The sequence below is a fragment of the Ostrea edulis genome, chromosome 4 (assembly GCF_947568905.1).
Source record: "Ostrea edulis chromosome 4, xbOstEdul1.1, whole genome shotgun sequence".
Lineage (NCBI taxonomy): Eukaryota > Metazoa > Mollusca > Bivalvia > Ostreida > Ostreidae > Ostrea > Ostrea edulis.
The window spans coordinates 7,654,217-7,667,813 of NC_079167.1; the positions used below are offsets into that span (position 1 = coordinate 7,654,217).

Sequence of the window (13,597 nt, forward strand, 5' to 3'; positions counted from 1 at the left end):
GCTTTACCGTCTATCAGTATCATCAGTACTTTGATTTTGGTTTAGCCGAGGGGACAATGGATCAACGACCCAGATATGTACAAACTTTCCGACAAAATTGTTTTTCAGAATCATGATTGAATGCTTAAAAAACAAACAAACGAAATTGAATGAAATAAAATGAAGTAAAATTCGAAAATCTGCCTATATTTTTGGAGCTCAATTTACTTAAAGGAAAAATCAACGCATGCGCAAAATTTGTTTTCTGACTGATATCCACCAAAATGGCGCACATGTGAATAGTTGGAAAAGGGTGATAACAATTATTCTTTATCATCTCGATGTCTTATTTGTGAATTGATTATTACGTAGCAGATTTGACCACAGGACACAATCGAATGATATGTCTGAATCGTTTGGGGGTTTGCAGTTAAAGAAATCATAATATGACAAAGTTTTGATAGAGTGGCAAACAAAGCTGAAAGTACATTGCATTGTCAGGTAAGTGACAGTTTTACTGAGTGCAGCTTTGATTTATATCTCAATGAAAATACCTATGAAACTTCATGATGTATAGAAGTTTTGTTAAAACATTGATTTTGTATGTGCATTTCCAGCCAGATGGTATTTAAACTTGACTAAAAGCGAAACTAACCTGTAATGTTGTGCTCGTGAAAGTTACTCCCCTTTGATCAGGTCACTCAATGATTCTAAATTGTCAGTTCTGATATCACTGTTCAGTTATGCTGATGAACTTAGTGACAGTATCTGAAATTGGGTTTTTAATTTAATACTGTGATTTTTTTTCTTTCAGAATGACAAGCAAAACTTATAAAACTTACAGTAAGTATAGCAGTAAAGACTCTGCTGCTAGCCGGGCATTTGATGATGTTTTGAATAACAAATCTGCTCCCCCAGTTCCAATTAAAGCAGAAAAAACTAAATGGGGAGACACATCTTTCACTCGAGTAAGAAAGGATGACCCTTTCCAGGTGACATTTAATAAAGTGAAAGTGGAAAATGAGACTGTGGATGAATTTTCATTTGACTTGGAGGAAGATGAGAGCCTCAAAAAGAAAGTTCCATCTAATAACAGCAGTGTTCCAAGTGCTTCTACTGGATTAGGCAGACCTGCTATTGCTAATGTAAGTAAGAATCCTAAGAAACAGGGTCATCCAGAGCCTCCTTCAAATCTCCCAAAACTAGAGAATGAGGATAGTGATTCAATAAATAATGATGATGACATGGAACCAGTGATGTTCAAAAGACCAGTAAGAACTTATTCACGTTCTGTTAAGAAAGAAAAAGCACCAGAGGAACTGCCAGAGCAGGTTCAAGAGGAGGAATCCTGTGAAGGTGCAGATGCTCAAGAGGAAGCTGAAGATTCCTCTGTTCCATTTTCACAGAAGACGGATGTGTTCTCTGACAAAAATGATGAAGAAGGAAATTCATCATATTTAAAAAGCAGAAATAAATCACAAAAGATAACTTCTAGAACTCATATTCTACAGTCTGAAGATGAAGAAAGTAGTGGGGCCACTGTTTTGAATTTCCGCAGTCGTTACATGGATCCTGCAGTGTATGGCAATTTTGAGTATACACCACATGGAGATGACCCTGTTGGAAGGATGAATAATAGCAAAGTTCTTCAGCAGAGCGAGATTAAACATGGAAAAGGGTCAACATTGATTGTTATTTGCTCTCCAAAACCACCAGCTCAAGGATCATCAAAACTTCACCCAGTCAGGACCTACAAAGTTAGAGATCCAAATGAGAAAGTTTCAGATGATGGGGAAGAAAAATCTGAAAAGGAGCTGTATCAAGCCATCCCAGCAAAACCAATCATCATCAGAAACAGAAGGCGGCCTCTGAAGAGGAAAGCAGAAGACACACCTAAAGCTTCTGTCCCTCCAATAGAGACCCTTATCAACCTTAAACAAGAACCAAAGTACACCCCAGCACCTCTAAAAGATTCAAACAAAACAAAAGATGGAAAACCCAGGAAGAATAAAATCTTCAAATCCAGAAACAAGGTAGAAATTGAGGAGGAGGAAGAGGAGGAAAAAGAGACAAGTGTCACAATAGAGGACACAGATACCAGTGAAGAAGCTCCACTACTACAGCAAGAGGAGGTGGAGGATACTCTTGCATTTCAAGAAGAATCTGTCAGCACTGAGGACAAGGATAATGCTTTTGGCTTTGGTGAAATGGATGTTGATGAGACTCCTGAGAGTACACAGGAAATTTTGGATACTGAAACTTTTGAAGAAATCCCAGTAAAACTCAAACGAGTGGATGAACTCCAGCAGGAAGATAATGGGGACAGTCAGTCATCAGAGGGGGAACTGGAAAATTCACAAGATCTACCAAGTTCTCAAGAATCTACAGATGAATTCAAACAACCAAACAAAGAACGCAAAATATTCAAATCTAAGAATACTAGGGTAGTACAGAAAAGGGTGTCTCCAAGTCCTAAGAAGGTACCGTACATAAACCATCTATTTCTCTGTCTTTCACCAGTCTTCACGAAAACATTTAAAACTTGCTGGCCAGTCGGACCAGTGAACTATCTGAATTTACTGGCCCACAGTGAAGTTTACTGGCCCCCTAAATTTTCACATCATTATGGAATGCTTTGTAAAATTATACAATTAATTTACTGGAACTATGGTTATTACTCGTATTCATATCTACCCTAAGACATCCTTTCTGTTGATACCAGAAAAACAACACCGTACAAGGCATTTTCTCTCTTTTTGCCCACAAACAACAAGACTACAAATTCACGTATTTTCACAAACATGAAAACAGCCCGAGTGCACCTTAGGAAGTAGCCAGACTAGCCTTCTCTACCAACATCAGATGTAAACGATTTATTAATTCTGTATACTATAGAAATTGCATAAAATCGGAGATAACTGCAATTGACGAAGTTCATTTTAATTGGACAATGCAATAAAGCAGTAATTACCGGTGTGCGGTGCGATACAGAACCATTTTTGTTGTTTCAGCAAGTTGTTCGTTTAATATTCACGTGATCAACGTACAAGTTATCTTGACAATTACCAGTATAGTTATCGTTCTTTACGAAATAAACAAACCACGAATAGTGACGATGTCCAAACACTTACTTTATGTGCTATTTTTTTTATTTATTTTTATTTTGATGGTAAATTTAAGCAAATAAGACGTTTAGAATATCTAAACCCAACATTATATTTAATGTGACTTACAAAAAGTCTACAAGCCCATCAAACTTCCTGATTTTTAATTTTCACTGACCCAACTTAAAAATTCACTGGCCTCGGTCTTCGGACCACTGAGTTTTCGTGAAGACTGTTTCACACATACACACACATTCTATTGTACACTCAAAATTTATAATGAATTTTCGTTTTACAGTCTCCAGGAAAAGCCAAATATAACATGCGGTCCTGGCAAGAAGATTTTGATGAAGAGGAACGGGTAACCTTGATGATGCAGAGAAATGTGCATATTGCTTTTGTGTGCTTTGCCTTAATGACACATTCATTGTGTGTTAAAAATTCAAGAAAAGGATAATTTCATATTGAAAATTTCTAAGGATGGATTATCTATTTGTAATTATTCCCGTGGAAGGAGGCTTTTTTAGGTCACCTGAGTCACTCGAGTAACCTCTAATCTATTGCTATGGGTCTGCACCTGTTGTTGTCCTTTGTGCGTTAACAATTGAGCATTTTTAACTTGTTTTTGGTAACTACCATTCCAATTCTTTACAAATTTGGTATGAAGCATCTTGAGGACAAAGGGGACTTAAATTGTAAATTTTGGAACTTCTTCATCCTCAGGGCCTTGGAGGGCAGGGTAAAAACTGAATAAAGACCAATTTTCAAAACTTCTTTTCTACAACTGCACATCTGTAAGAAAAACTAAATGCATAGTGATGTAAAGCAGGAAGGCCTGTACCAAGATTGTAGATTTCACGATCCCCAGGGTAGAGGTTCTGACTCCAGGGCAGGGCTTAACTTGACTTACAGTGTTTATTATGTAAAACATTTAGATAACATCTTCTTTTATGCTATTGATACTAAATTGAAATTAAATGTATATTCAGAAGGGGTAGGAATTTTTGTACTAGGGTGGGGCCAAAATAGTCATAGTGATTGAATGCCTTTATCATTTGAAAGACTTCTTTAATTATGCTGATGATATATAAAAACTAAATGTATATTTATTAGGGCTGTTTTGGTTCAGTTCAGGAAGCAAAGCCTAATTTATTTTTTTTCATTTTTGGTTCAGTTTTATTTTGTGTCATAAAATGAAATAACTTACTAAATTCAACAATAATGAGGACACATATGCAAACATGAATTTCTAATGCATTTTATTCAACAAAATAACACTGATAATGATCTGATTTCTTACTTGCACTCACACTTGCATATCTTGATACTGTATTTCCTTTTGTCTTCTCTTTTAGAAAACTAAAGATTTCCCACATTTGCGATTTATTTCCACATTTCGTCATGTTTTGTTTACTATTATAGATGTAACATGGAATTTCATTGGTTTAAACATCATTGATAAAGTTATAGAACCAATCATAGTGCATGTAGCAAACAAAATGGGATATTCTTTGATGAAAACCAAACCAAAATCCGGAAAATACAAACCATATCAAACCATATAAAATATTTTTACTGCAAATAACCAACTTTTCAGTTAACCTTGACAGCACTTATATTTTGATATTTTGGAAAAGTAGAAATGGATCAAAATTGTGAATTTCACCACCCCAGGGTTCTGACTTGAGAGCAGGTCCAAAATAGATATTTAGTGTTAATGTCAAATATATTATGTAAAGTCTTTTATCAGTATAGGCTTTTTCATAGGCATTTGTGTTTTAAGAACACTTCTTGTTTATACTGCTGCGGAATATTAGAATTTAGCGTAGATATGCAGAGCAGGAAAATTATTATAGATTTTGCAGCCCTTGGACTAGTGATACTTTTAACTAATACTCGAGTGACCGTTGAGGCTTGTGGGCATCATGTAAATATGATAGAACTGTAAAGATTTATGTACACAATGATTGTGTTAAAAGTGGATATGAAGTAAAGATTTAGGCTTAAAGCAGCAATAATTAATCATGTTAATACAAAGTAATTTAAAACTCTTTGAGGGGTTTAAGAAATGAAATTTTCATTAAAAGAGACAATTGGCTTTAGTTGAAAACTTGCATTGCTACTTGACCAAGGAAGATGGAATACATGCACTCCATAGAATATGACTCAGACATGTGGTAATCATTAATTCCAATAACTGTAATTGATTAATTTTCCAAGTAATTAGATGTAATCATGATAAGACTGATTACTTATAATTTGATTAATAACAGCTAAGAATTTGACTGTAATCATGATTATTTTCTGTTTATTTGAATTTTGATTATTTTAAAAAAAAAAAATATGTTTTGATCATCTAAGACTACCTGAAGCAAAGTTCTACAAATTATGGCGTAAGAAAAACTCCCTATGCAAGCATTTTCATGAGCGTATTATGTAGCGTTTGTGGTACTCTTGTCTAAATATCATACTGTAAAAATTGTTTCTGTTATCATATTATGTTTTCTATAAATAATCAAAATTTTGATGATTCAATGATAAGGACATATAATTAGTTCCATGCTGAATGCACACAGGGGTACCAAAGCATCTAATTTCTAAACAAAGATAGAATTAAATGTTTTCACCTTTCCCAAATCATGAGTTGCTATCCAAGCAAGAGTTGGCAAGTATGGTCAGTTGAATAGCTGTTCAGTATTGCTGGGGCAACTTTTCATTCAGAAAAGATGCAGACTAAATGATAAAACATTTCAGCAACTTCGATACCAAAAATGTAATTCAAATGTCAAACTTCATTAAAAGAATTGTTTGATAAAGTAATCATGATTACCTAGAAAAAGTATTTGTAATTTAATCAATCTCAAAAAAATAACCACATGTCTGGAATGTGTCTCTTCGACCTTGGCTAAATTTAAAAATTATTGATGAATGTTATATATCAGTGCTTTGTAATGTGATGTGTAATTTAGTTATTAACCCATAATAACAACTGCATAAAGCAAGAAAACTTGCATTGGTGTAATTTCCCACATTCATCTTTTATTATTTGATATACATGTATAGATTTTAGTTGCATAATCTGCATTTTGCATTACATTTATTTTTTTCTTCTTCAAAATTTGACTGAGACTATATTTCTGTTATGGCATGCATTATCATATAGTTTAAACTTTCAGTTTCTCCAGCTGAAGTCCGTTCATGTTTATGAAATATTAACACTACTTATATCACAAACACACACACATATATATGTGTATTTATATAGAAGCACTGGAAAGGCCATGGCACTTATGGTACTTTAAATCTCAAATTTGTTTTGCACAATCAGTGTGTCTATCATTTTTTTAGTGGCCTTGTATTTTTTTAGATTGACATTTTAAGAAAGTAGGATGTATTTGGATTTCTGTGCTTATATATATACATATATATATTTATTGTGTTTGTGTATACATGCATAAACATCTCTATTTTGTATTCAAATTACAAAAGATGTTACAATGTAAATTATTTTTAGCTCACCTGAGCCAATGCCTCAAGTGAGCTTTTCTGATCAAGTTGTCTATCATTTGTAAACTTTTCACATTTTCAATTTCTTCTCGACTACCTCTAGAACAATTTCAACCAAACTTGTCACGAAGCATCCTTGGGTGAAGGGGATTCAAGTTCAAGTGAACGGACATGCTTCTTTCAAAGTGGAGATATTAAGAAATGACCAGATCTGGGCCACAATACGAGTTCAACGTTTGAAAATGGTTATATATAGGAGCAATCTTTAAAAATCTTTTTCTTAAGAACCATTAAAGGTACAGATTGTCAAATAGATGTGAAAGCATATGCATGTAGTGTAGTTTAAGATATGTTTATGTTGTGATCTTTAGGGCCAAGGCAGAGCCACAATGGGTTCAGTGGTTAACATTGATCATTAAAATCTTTTCAATATGTACAAATTTACATAATTTATATGTATGTAACCTCATGAAGCCTAAACTGCTATATGTTCACTCCAGACCTCTTGGTGTTCAGGTGAGTGATGTGGCACATGGGCCTCTTATTAATGTCTTGCAGCATCCACATTATAAAAAGTAATTTTATGAATATTATATGCATTTAACTTGAATGTTTGAAATCACTTCTGATATGAAGCACCTTGATATAAGTATTCTATATATACAGATGCTTGTATTGCCAATGACTTCTGTTGCTTTATTCCAAAGTTTGAATTGAATCTCATTATATGTTTAGAATAAACAGAATCCTGGAGGTGAAAATGGTCCACAGCCAGGTCCTCCCAAACTCACCCGCTTCTCAACCTGGCCCAAGTCGGGCCCAGAAGACAGGAAACTACCCGAGGAACCCCCCAAGCTGACTCGGGCTGTCCACTGGCCAGACAGAGATGGGGATGAAGCATATACTTCAGTTCACATCAATAAAGAGCACAAACAGGTAGTTTATCTGATGTATGAAGGAACACATACAGTTCACATCAATAAAGAGCACAAACAGGTAGTTTATCTGATGTATGAAGGAACACATACAGTTCACATCAATAAAGAGCACAAACAGGTAGTTTATCTGATGTATGAAGGAACACATACAGTTCACATCAATAAAGAGCATAAACAGGTAGTTTAGTGATGTGTGAAGGAATACATACAGCTTTTTTGATGATTTGATTTACATTGCTGTTTTAATGTAACATTTGTTTAGTAGACTTAAAATTTAAAAAAAAAAACTTCCAGTTTCTTGAAATTCAGATGCAGATAATATAGATTTTAAAAACCGACTTCCATCAAGATTTAAGAAAATGCATCTAGCTGTTGTGAGAAAAGAATTCATATCAATCAATTGCAGAATCCTAAGTAGATAATTAAAGTAGTCTGTTAAACAGGATACTGTTGTTTGCAGTTGTACACAGTGGTGAGGAATGTTAAGGAGGCACATGAGTGTCAGGAACATGGAGAGACCCAGGAGTTTGCTGATGATGTGGAGTACTTGTTGTCTGGGATACAGGAAGGAGAGCCTATGTCCACCAGGTGTCTGAGGTAGGGATGGGACACATTTTCAGAGAAAGATTTAGATTTAAGGTGGCTCATAGCACCAAGACATATACTTTTTATGACACTTCGTCAAAAGATGGCGATTTATATATTTTGTAAAATTATTTATATCGATCGATTTGTCTAACTAGTGTGTCACCAGTACTGTCTGATTTTTGCAATCTCTTAGTGTATGAAATTAAATTTTTTGAATATTCACAACATTTTCAGTGATAATGTCAAAGTGATCTTTTGGATTATGGCCTCATTGATTAGAATGTCAGAGTGATCTTTTGGATTATGGCCCCATTGATTAGAATTTAAAACAGCCCTTTTGAAATTTGATGGATTTGTAAGGGTTTTGATGGGGCATACTCAATAAGTAATTACAATTCAAATTACTGGTGAACACAGGCTAGTCTTGAGAATGTTTTTAAAAATGTTTGGCATCAATAGTGAATGGGTTGTGTTTTCCATGGTCAATACAACTTGTTCAGAACATTTTAAAGCCATTGTATTGAAACCAAGGCTACGTTTGGAGCCACAGGTCAAATTTTTCTGTGTTTCATTTGTTTTGGCTGATGTTGGGATTCACATCTTTGCAACCAGATGGCTTCGGCATCGTTTTTTTGGACACATGTTACCTGACTGGTTTTACTACTCTGCTAGAAATCTGTTTTTGATGACCTACATATTTATATTACAAGGAGCTTTTTGACGAAAATTATTTTGTTATTGCCTGTACATTTTTATTTATCTTATCAGTTCAACTGTATTAAATGATCATCAAAACATTTTAGCTCACCTAAACCAAAGGCTCATGCCAGTTATTCTGATCAAAATTTGTCTGCTGTTGTAAATTTCTTAAGTTAAGAACTACACGGCCAAATTCAACTATACTTGGCATAAAGGATCTTTAGATGAAGAAGAATCAAGGAAATTCAAATGTATGGTTGCATCCCCCTTAAATTAATTAATTAGAATTAAAAAGTAGGATGGACAAAAGCTCCCTTATGTGATATGAAGATTAAAGTTTATTCAGTCTTCGACGTTAACCGGTGGCCCGAGGCCAGTAAAATCGGGATCGGGCTTCTAAAAATATTTAACCCAGGAGTCCGGCGGGCCTGTAAATGTTTTATTGTATGTTTTGTATATATTACAAATAAAGCTTGAGATTGACTCAGACTTTGTCAGGATTCGCATCGAAAAACAATCAACCATGCTGCCTTTTCTGAAGTATAGGGAGGCAAGGGCACTGGAAGTTAATGTAAATATATAGTATGTGCATGTATAAAAAATACACGTACTATATTTTATATTAACTTCCAGTCTCGGTGTAGGGAAGGGGCTCATCCGTGAAATTCCAGACCTCACGAGCGTATTTCGCAATCACAACCATCAGATCCAAATAAAAAAACACGGTCATACAAGGAGAAAAGAGAAACGAAAATTCATGTCCCATTGGACCAAGGGTGGGCCTTTGCTAAGATTTAATTCTGGAGAAAACAAAATGTTTAGTATGTGGTGTTTACAAAACAAAGTAGAACATGAGCTGCTTTGGTATCTTCGAGATTAATATGTTGAAAAATAAAATAAGATAATCCTTTTGATTTCAGTTGTTCTCTAACTATGATCATCTTAATATATATTTTCCTACAGTAGAACATACATGTATCTATAGTGTAGAATCAGCATGCAACACCTTGCAAATGACAAGTAATCAAATTAGAAAAAAAAAGATTTTGGGCCTGTAAAATATTGTTCGGGCTTGCAAAATTATTATACTGGGAGGCCCGAAGGGCCTGTGCTTCACAAAGTTTTTCGTGAAGACTGTTTATTTATCAATAAATCATGATTCCAAAAACCAGGCAGGGTCACAATGAGGTTTGAATTTTTACTTGGGAACATTTATGAAAAATATTTTTAAAAATCTGCTCCTCAAGAACAACAAGATTCCATTTTTCAAATTGATATGTACATGAAAGCATTCTCATGTAGTGTAGATTTCTGTTAATTTACACCGGGGCCAGGGTGAGATCACAGTTTTACATTCTCATGTAGTGTAGATTCCTGTTAATTTACACCGGGGTCAGGGTGAGATCACAGATTTACATTCTCATGTAGTGTAGATTCCTGTTAATTTACACCGGGGTCAGGGTGAGATCAAAGTTTTACATTCTCGTATAGTGTACTGTTAATTTACTCCGTGGCCCCGGGGTCAGGGTGAGATCACAGTTTTACATTCTCGTGTAGTGTAGATTCCTGTTACTTTACACCATGGCCCCAGGCCAGGGTGAGATCAAAGTTTTACATAGGAATATTTTGGAAAATCCTCAAAAACATTCTTAGGAATCACAAATATACAATTTGTCAAATCAGTATTCAGTTATTCAATCATGTATAGTAGATCAAAGTTTGTTTTAATACACATTGACTCTTAGGGTCTTCATTGATATTTGCTCAACATCTATATCCAAAGCAATTGAATGTCTTTCTAAGTTTTGTAAATAAAGCCTTTGATTTTTAAAGGCCAGCAATGATAACAACTGGTACTTCTTTTGCTCTCATCGACATTGCCTGTACTTATTGTGATTTTTGTTTTGCAGTTGTATTGGTCTGGCCCAAAAGAGTATCTTACCAGCATTTAGAATGCACTTAAGAGCACATGGAACTGTGGCCAAGATATTCGGTCATCTGAAGGATGCTGTTTCTGACCCAGTAATAGATATTTATCATTTGTTCATTAGAGATAAATTCATTATACATACTGAAAGTGAAAGAATGAGAATATTGATATGCTATTGAAACAGTTTTGTAAAATTCAGTAAAGGACTAGCCAATTACCAAAAATTGTGATTTCATTTATTCCTTGATATCAATATCTAATTAAAGTTACGAAAATTGCATTCATGAAAATGGGTGATTTTGGCAATTACTTTGATTGTGTATATGATGAAATCACAACTTGGATTTTGTTCAATTGACTCTAAAAGTGTTGCAGGACAGTTTTTAGCACACCTGAGCTGAAAGTTTAAGTGAGCTTTTCTGATCACCTTTTTGTCTGTCATCCATCCGAAAACTTTTAACATTTTCAACTTCACTTTTAATGATCAAAATCTACTGTCTAATGTGTATGAAAGATTTCACGTGAAAATTAAGGTTATACATCATCACAGAAGCTCATTTTAGAGAGTTTATTATTTGTTTTGTAAACAAAGATTGCAGTATGCTATTGTTTACGAAATTTTCAAAAGAAATGGATATCGATCAAAGTATTATTATATCTTTCATATTTCAAGCATTTTTGAGGTGAAATGTGTCATCTAAAAGTTAAAATTTGTGACTATGCAAAATTAAGATGCATTACATTACAAAATCAATATTTCACTTGTTTGTTTGTTTACATAAAAAGACTAGAGTCTTTGTTTACATAACACATATTTAAGGCTTAAATATTGCTTTCATTCTTGCATTCAGAAGGTCAAAATTTTGGCTGTCAACATTAAATGAGTTATATTTATAATGTTTAACATCAAAAATGAAAAATATTTTTATCAAAAATCGTGAACCAGTCCCTTTAAAAAACCACTGGGCCATTTTCAATCAAACTTGACACTAATCATCTTTCGGTAAAGTTCAAGTTTGATCATGCCTCTGCCTAAGGGGAAATATTCAAGAAAAGGTTAATGTAGGGTGAGGTCATTTGAAAATCTTCTCAAGAATCACAGGGCCAAAAAAGTTGAAATTTACTTGAAAGTTTCCTAACGTAAAGTAGATTCAAGTTTGTACACATCATGGCCCCTGGGGGTAGGATAGGGCCACAATAGGGGATCAAAATTTTACCTCCTGATATATAGGAAAAATCTTTTGAAATCTTCTCAAGAACAATTAATTATTAATATGTAAGTATATCCAGGTAGTGCAGATTCAAGTTTGTTCAAATTGTGGTCCCTGGAAGTAGGGAGGGGCCATGATCGAGAATCTAAGTTTTATGTACATGTATAGGGAAACACGTTTAAAAATCTTAATAACAGCAGGACCAAGATTAGTCGTATATTATATGAAAGCATCCCCAGGTAGTTCAAATTCAAGTTTATTCAAACCATGATCCTTGGGAGTATATTGAGTCCCGTTAGGACAGTTCTAGTTATATGATATTTCATCAAGACCTGAGTATTTTAAATATATTGGGTAAAATTGGTACCTTATTGCCCTTCTTTAATGTGATTGATCATTTCATGATGAAGTCTTTTGAAGATACATAGCATCTGCAAAATATTCTCTGAGTGGGATGGCAATACATGAATTCAAATTTTTTCTCACAGAAGGAGGATTTGATAACGAATAGTTTTGATAAACAAAAGTATCCTTCCTTTAGAGTCTATCCCTGTGCACTGCCTTGCTGATGTTTATGTTGAGTCGAGATCGATTGAACATGGACCTGGATCGACAAAGCCTGGATCTGATGTTGAAGCTGCTGGCTGTGGACTATCAAGAGGAACATAGTGTCACTCTGATGGGCAAGAGGACTTTAAACCGTAACAAAGATAGGGCCCGGGAGGTGTATGAACAGTGGAAGGCCGAGGGTGGGGGCACTAACCAGCCAGAAATAGAAGATGTCTCAGTAAGCTATTCAGATCAAGTTTATATGTACTATCACACAAGTTGACAATAATGCACTGTTAGAATGTGATTTAAAGATTTAAAAATGCAAATAATTTTTGCTGATTCCAAGCAAATTTATATTTTTATGACTTTCTTAGACAGGAAATCTTGCCATGGAATCTCTGCTGAGTCTGACATCTCGTCGAGCAGGGGAGTGGTTCAAGGAAGAGTTAAGGACCTTGGGTGCTCTTGATCATATTGTGGACACAGGTAATTCAATAACAATAATGTCATATTGGCTCAAAATGTTATATCCTATTCGCTCTAGGCATTTTATTGCTTAATTGTAATAACATTTGACAGCAATGTATATGGTAGAACATTTGTGATAGTTCTGTACACAGTACAGGAACTATAGCACTGTCAGTCTTGAATGAGGTGATTTTAACAAAGAATATGGTTGCATTCTTAGATTTTCAAGTTTGAATATCCATAGTTGTTTGAATTTTCATTCATATACATATGTTATTTTAGTGCGCATGCAGTAATGATAATTTTAATTACTAGTGATTCATTTTGGCATGCGTCCTGCATAAATTACGCATTGAATTTGCTCAGGACGCATTATTTCAATTACTGTACATCCCAGCAGACGCATAAAAACTTCAAATTATATGAAAATGTTTTCATTTCCCCTCTGGTAATTCGTACAAAATCTAAGCTCCATAACATACTACACACCCGAGATATTCCGAATTAAGAATTATGATATTTCATTGGTCAACTCGCATTGCATTAACCAATAAAACTAAATGATATATATGGTGGATTAACAAAACTGGGAACTAGAATTTCCTCGCACATAATCCGATT

At 34.4% G+C, this 13,597-nt stretch overlaps 1 protein-coding gene across 2 annotated transcripts in view; it reads left to right on the plus strand.

Moving 5' to 3' along the window:
* The first annotated feature begins 224 nt into the window (after positions 1 to 224).
* LOC130053969 (wings apart-like protein homolog) overlaps positions 225 to 13,597 on the plus strand; it is a 33,053-nt gene continuing 19,680 nt past the window's right edge. The window contains exons 1-8 of one of the 2 annotated variants that reach the window (XM_056161812.1): positions 225 to 480; positions 794 to 2,459; positions 3,382 to 3,468; positions 7,326 to 7,526; positions 7,989 to 8,125; positions 10,726 to 10,837; positions 12,498 to 12,743; positions 12,883 to 12,994. In XM_056161812.1, the coding sequence (XP_056017787.1) occupies positions 795 to 2,459; positions 3,382 to 3,468; positions 7,326 to 7,526; positions 7,989 to 8,125; positions 10,726 to 10,837; positions 12,498 to 12,743; positions 12,883 to 12,994 (2,560 nt within the window). In that variant the 5' untranslated portion in view covers positions 225 to 480; position 794. The remainder of the gene's footprint in view (positions 481 to 793; positions 2,460 to 3,381; positions 3,469 to 7,325; positions 7,527 to 7,988; positions 8,126 to 10,725; positions 10,838 to 12,497; positions 12,744 to 12,882; positions 12,995 to 13,597) is intronic. The other variant, XM_056161813.1, reaches the window with a different exon arrangement.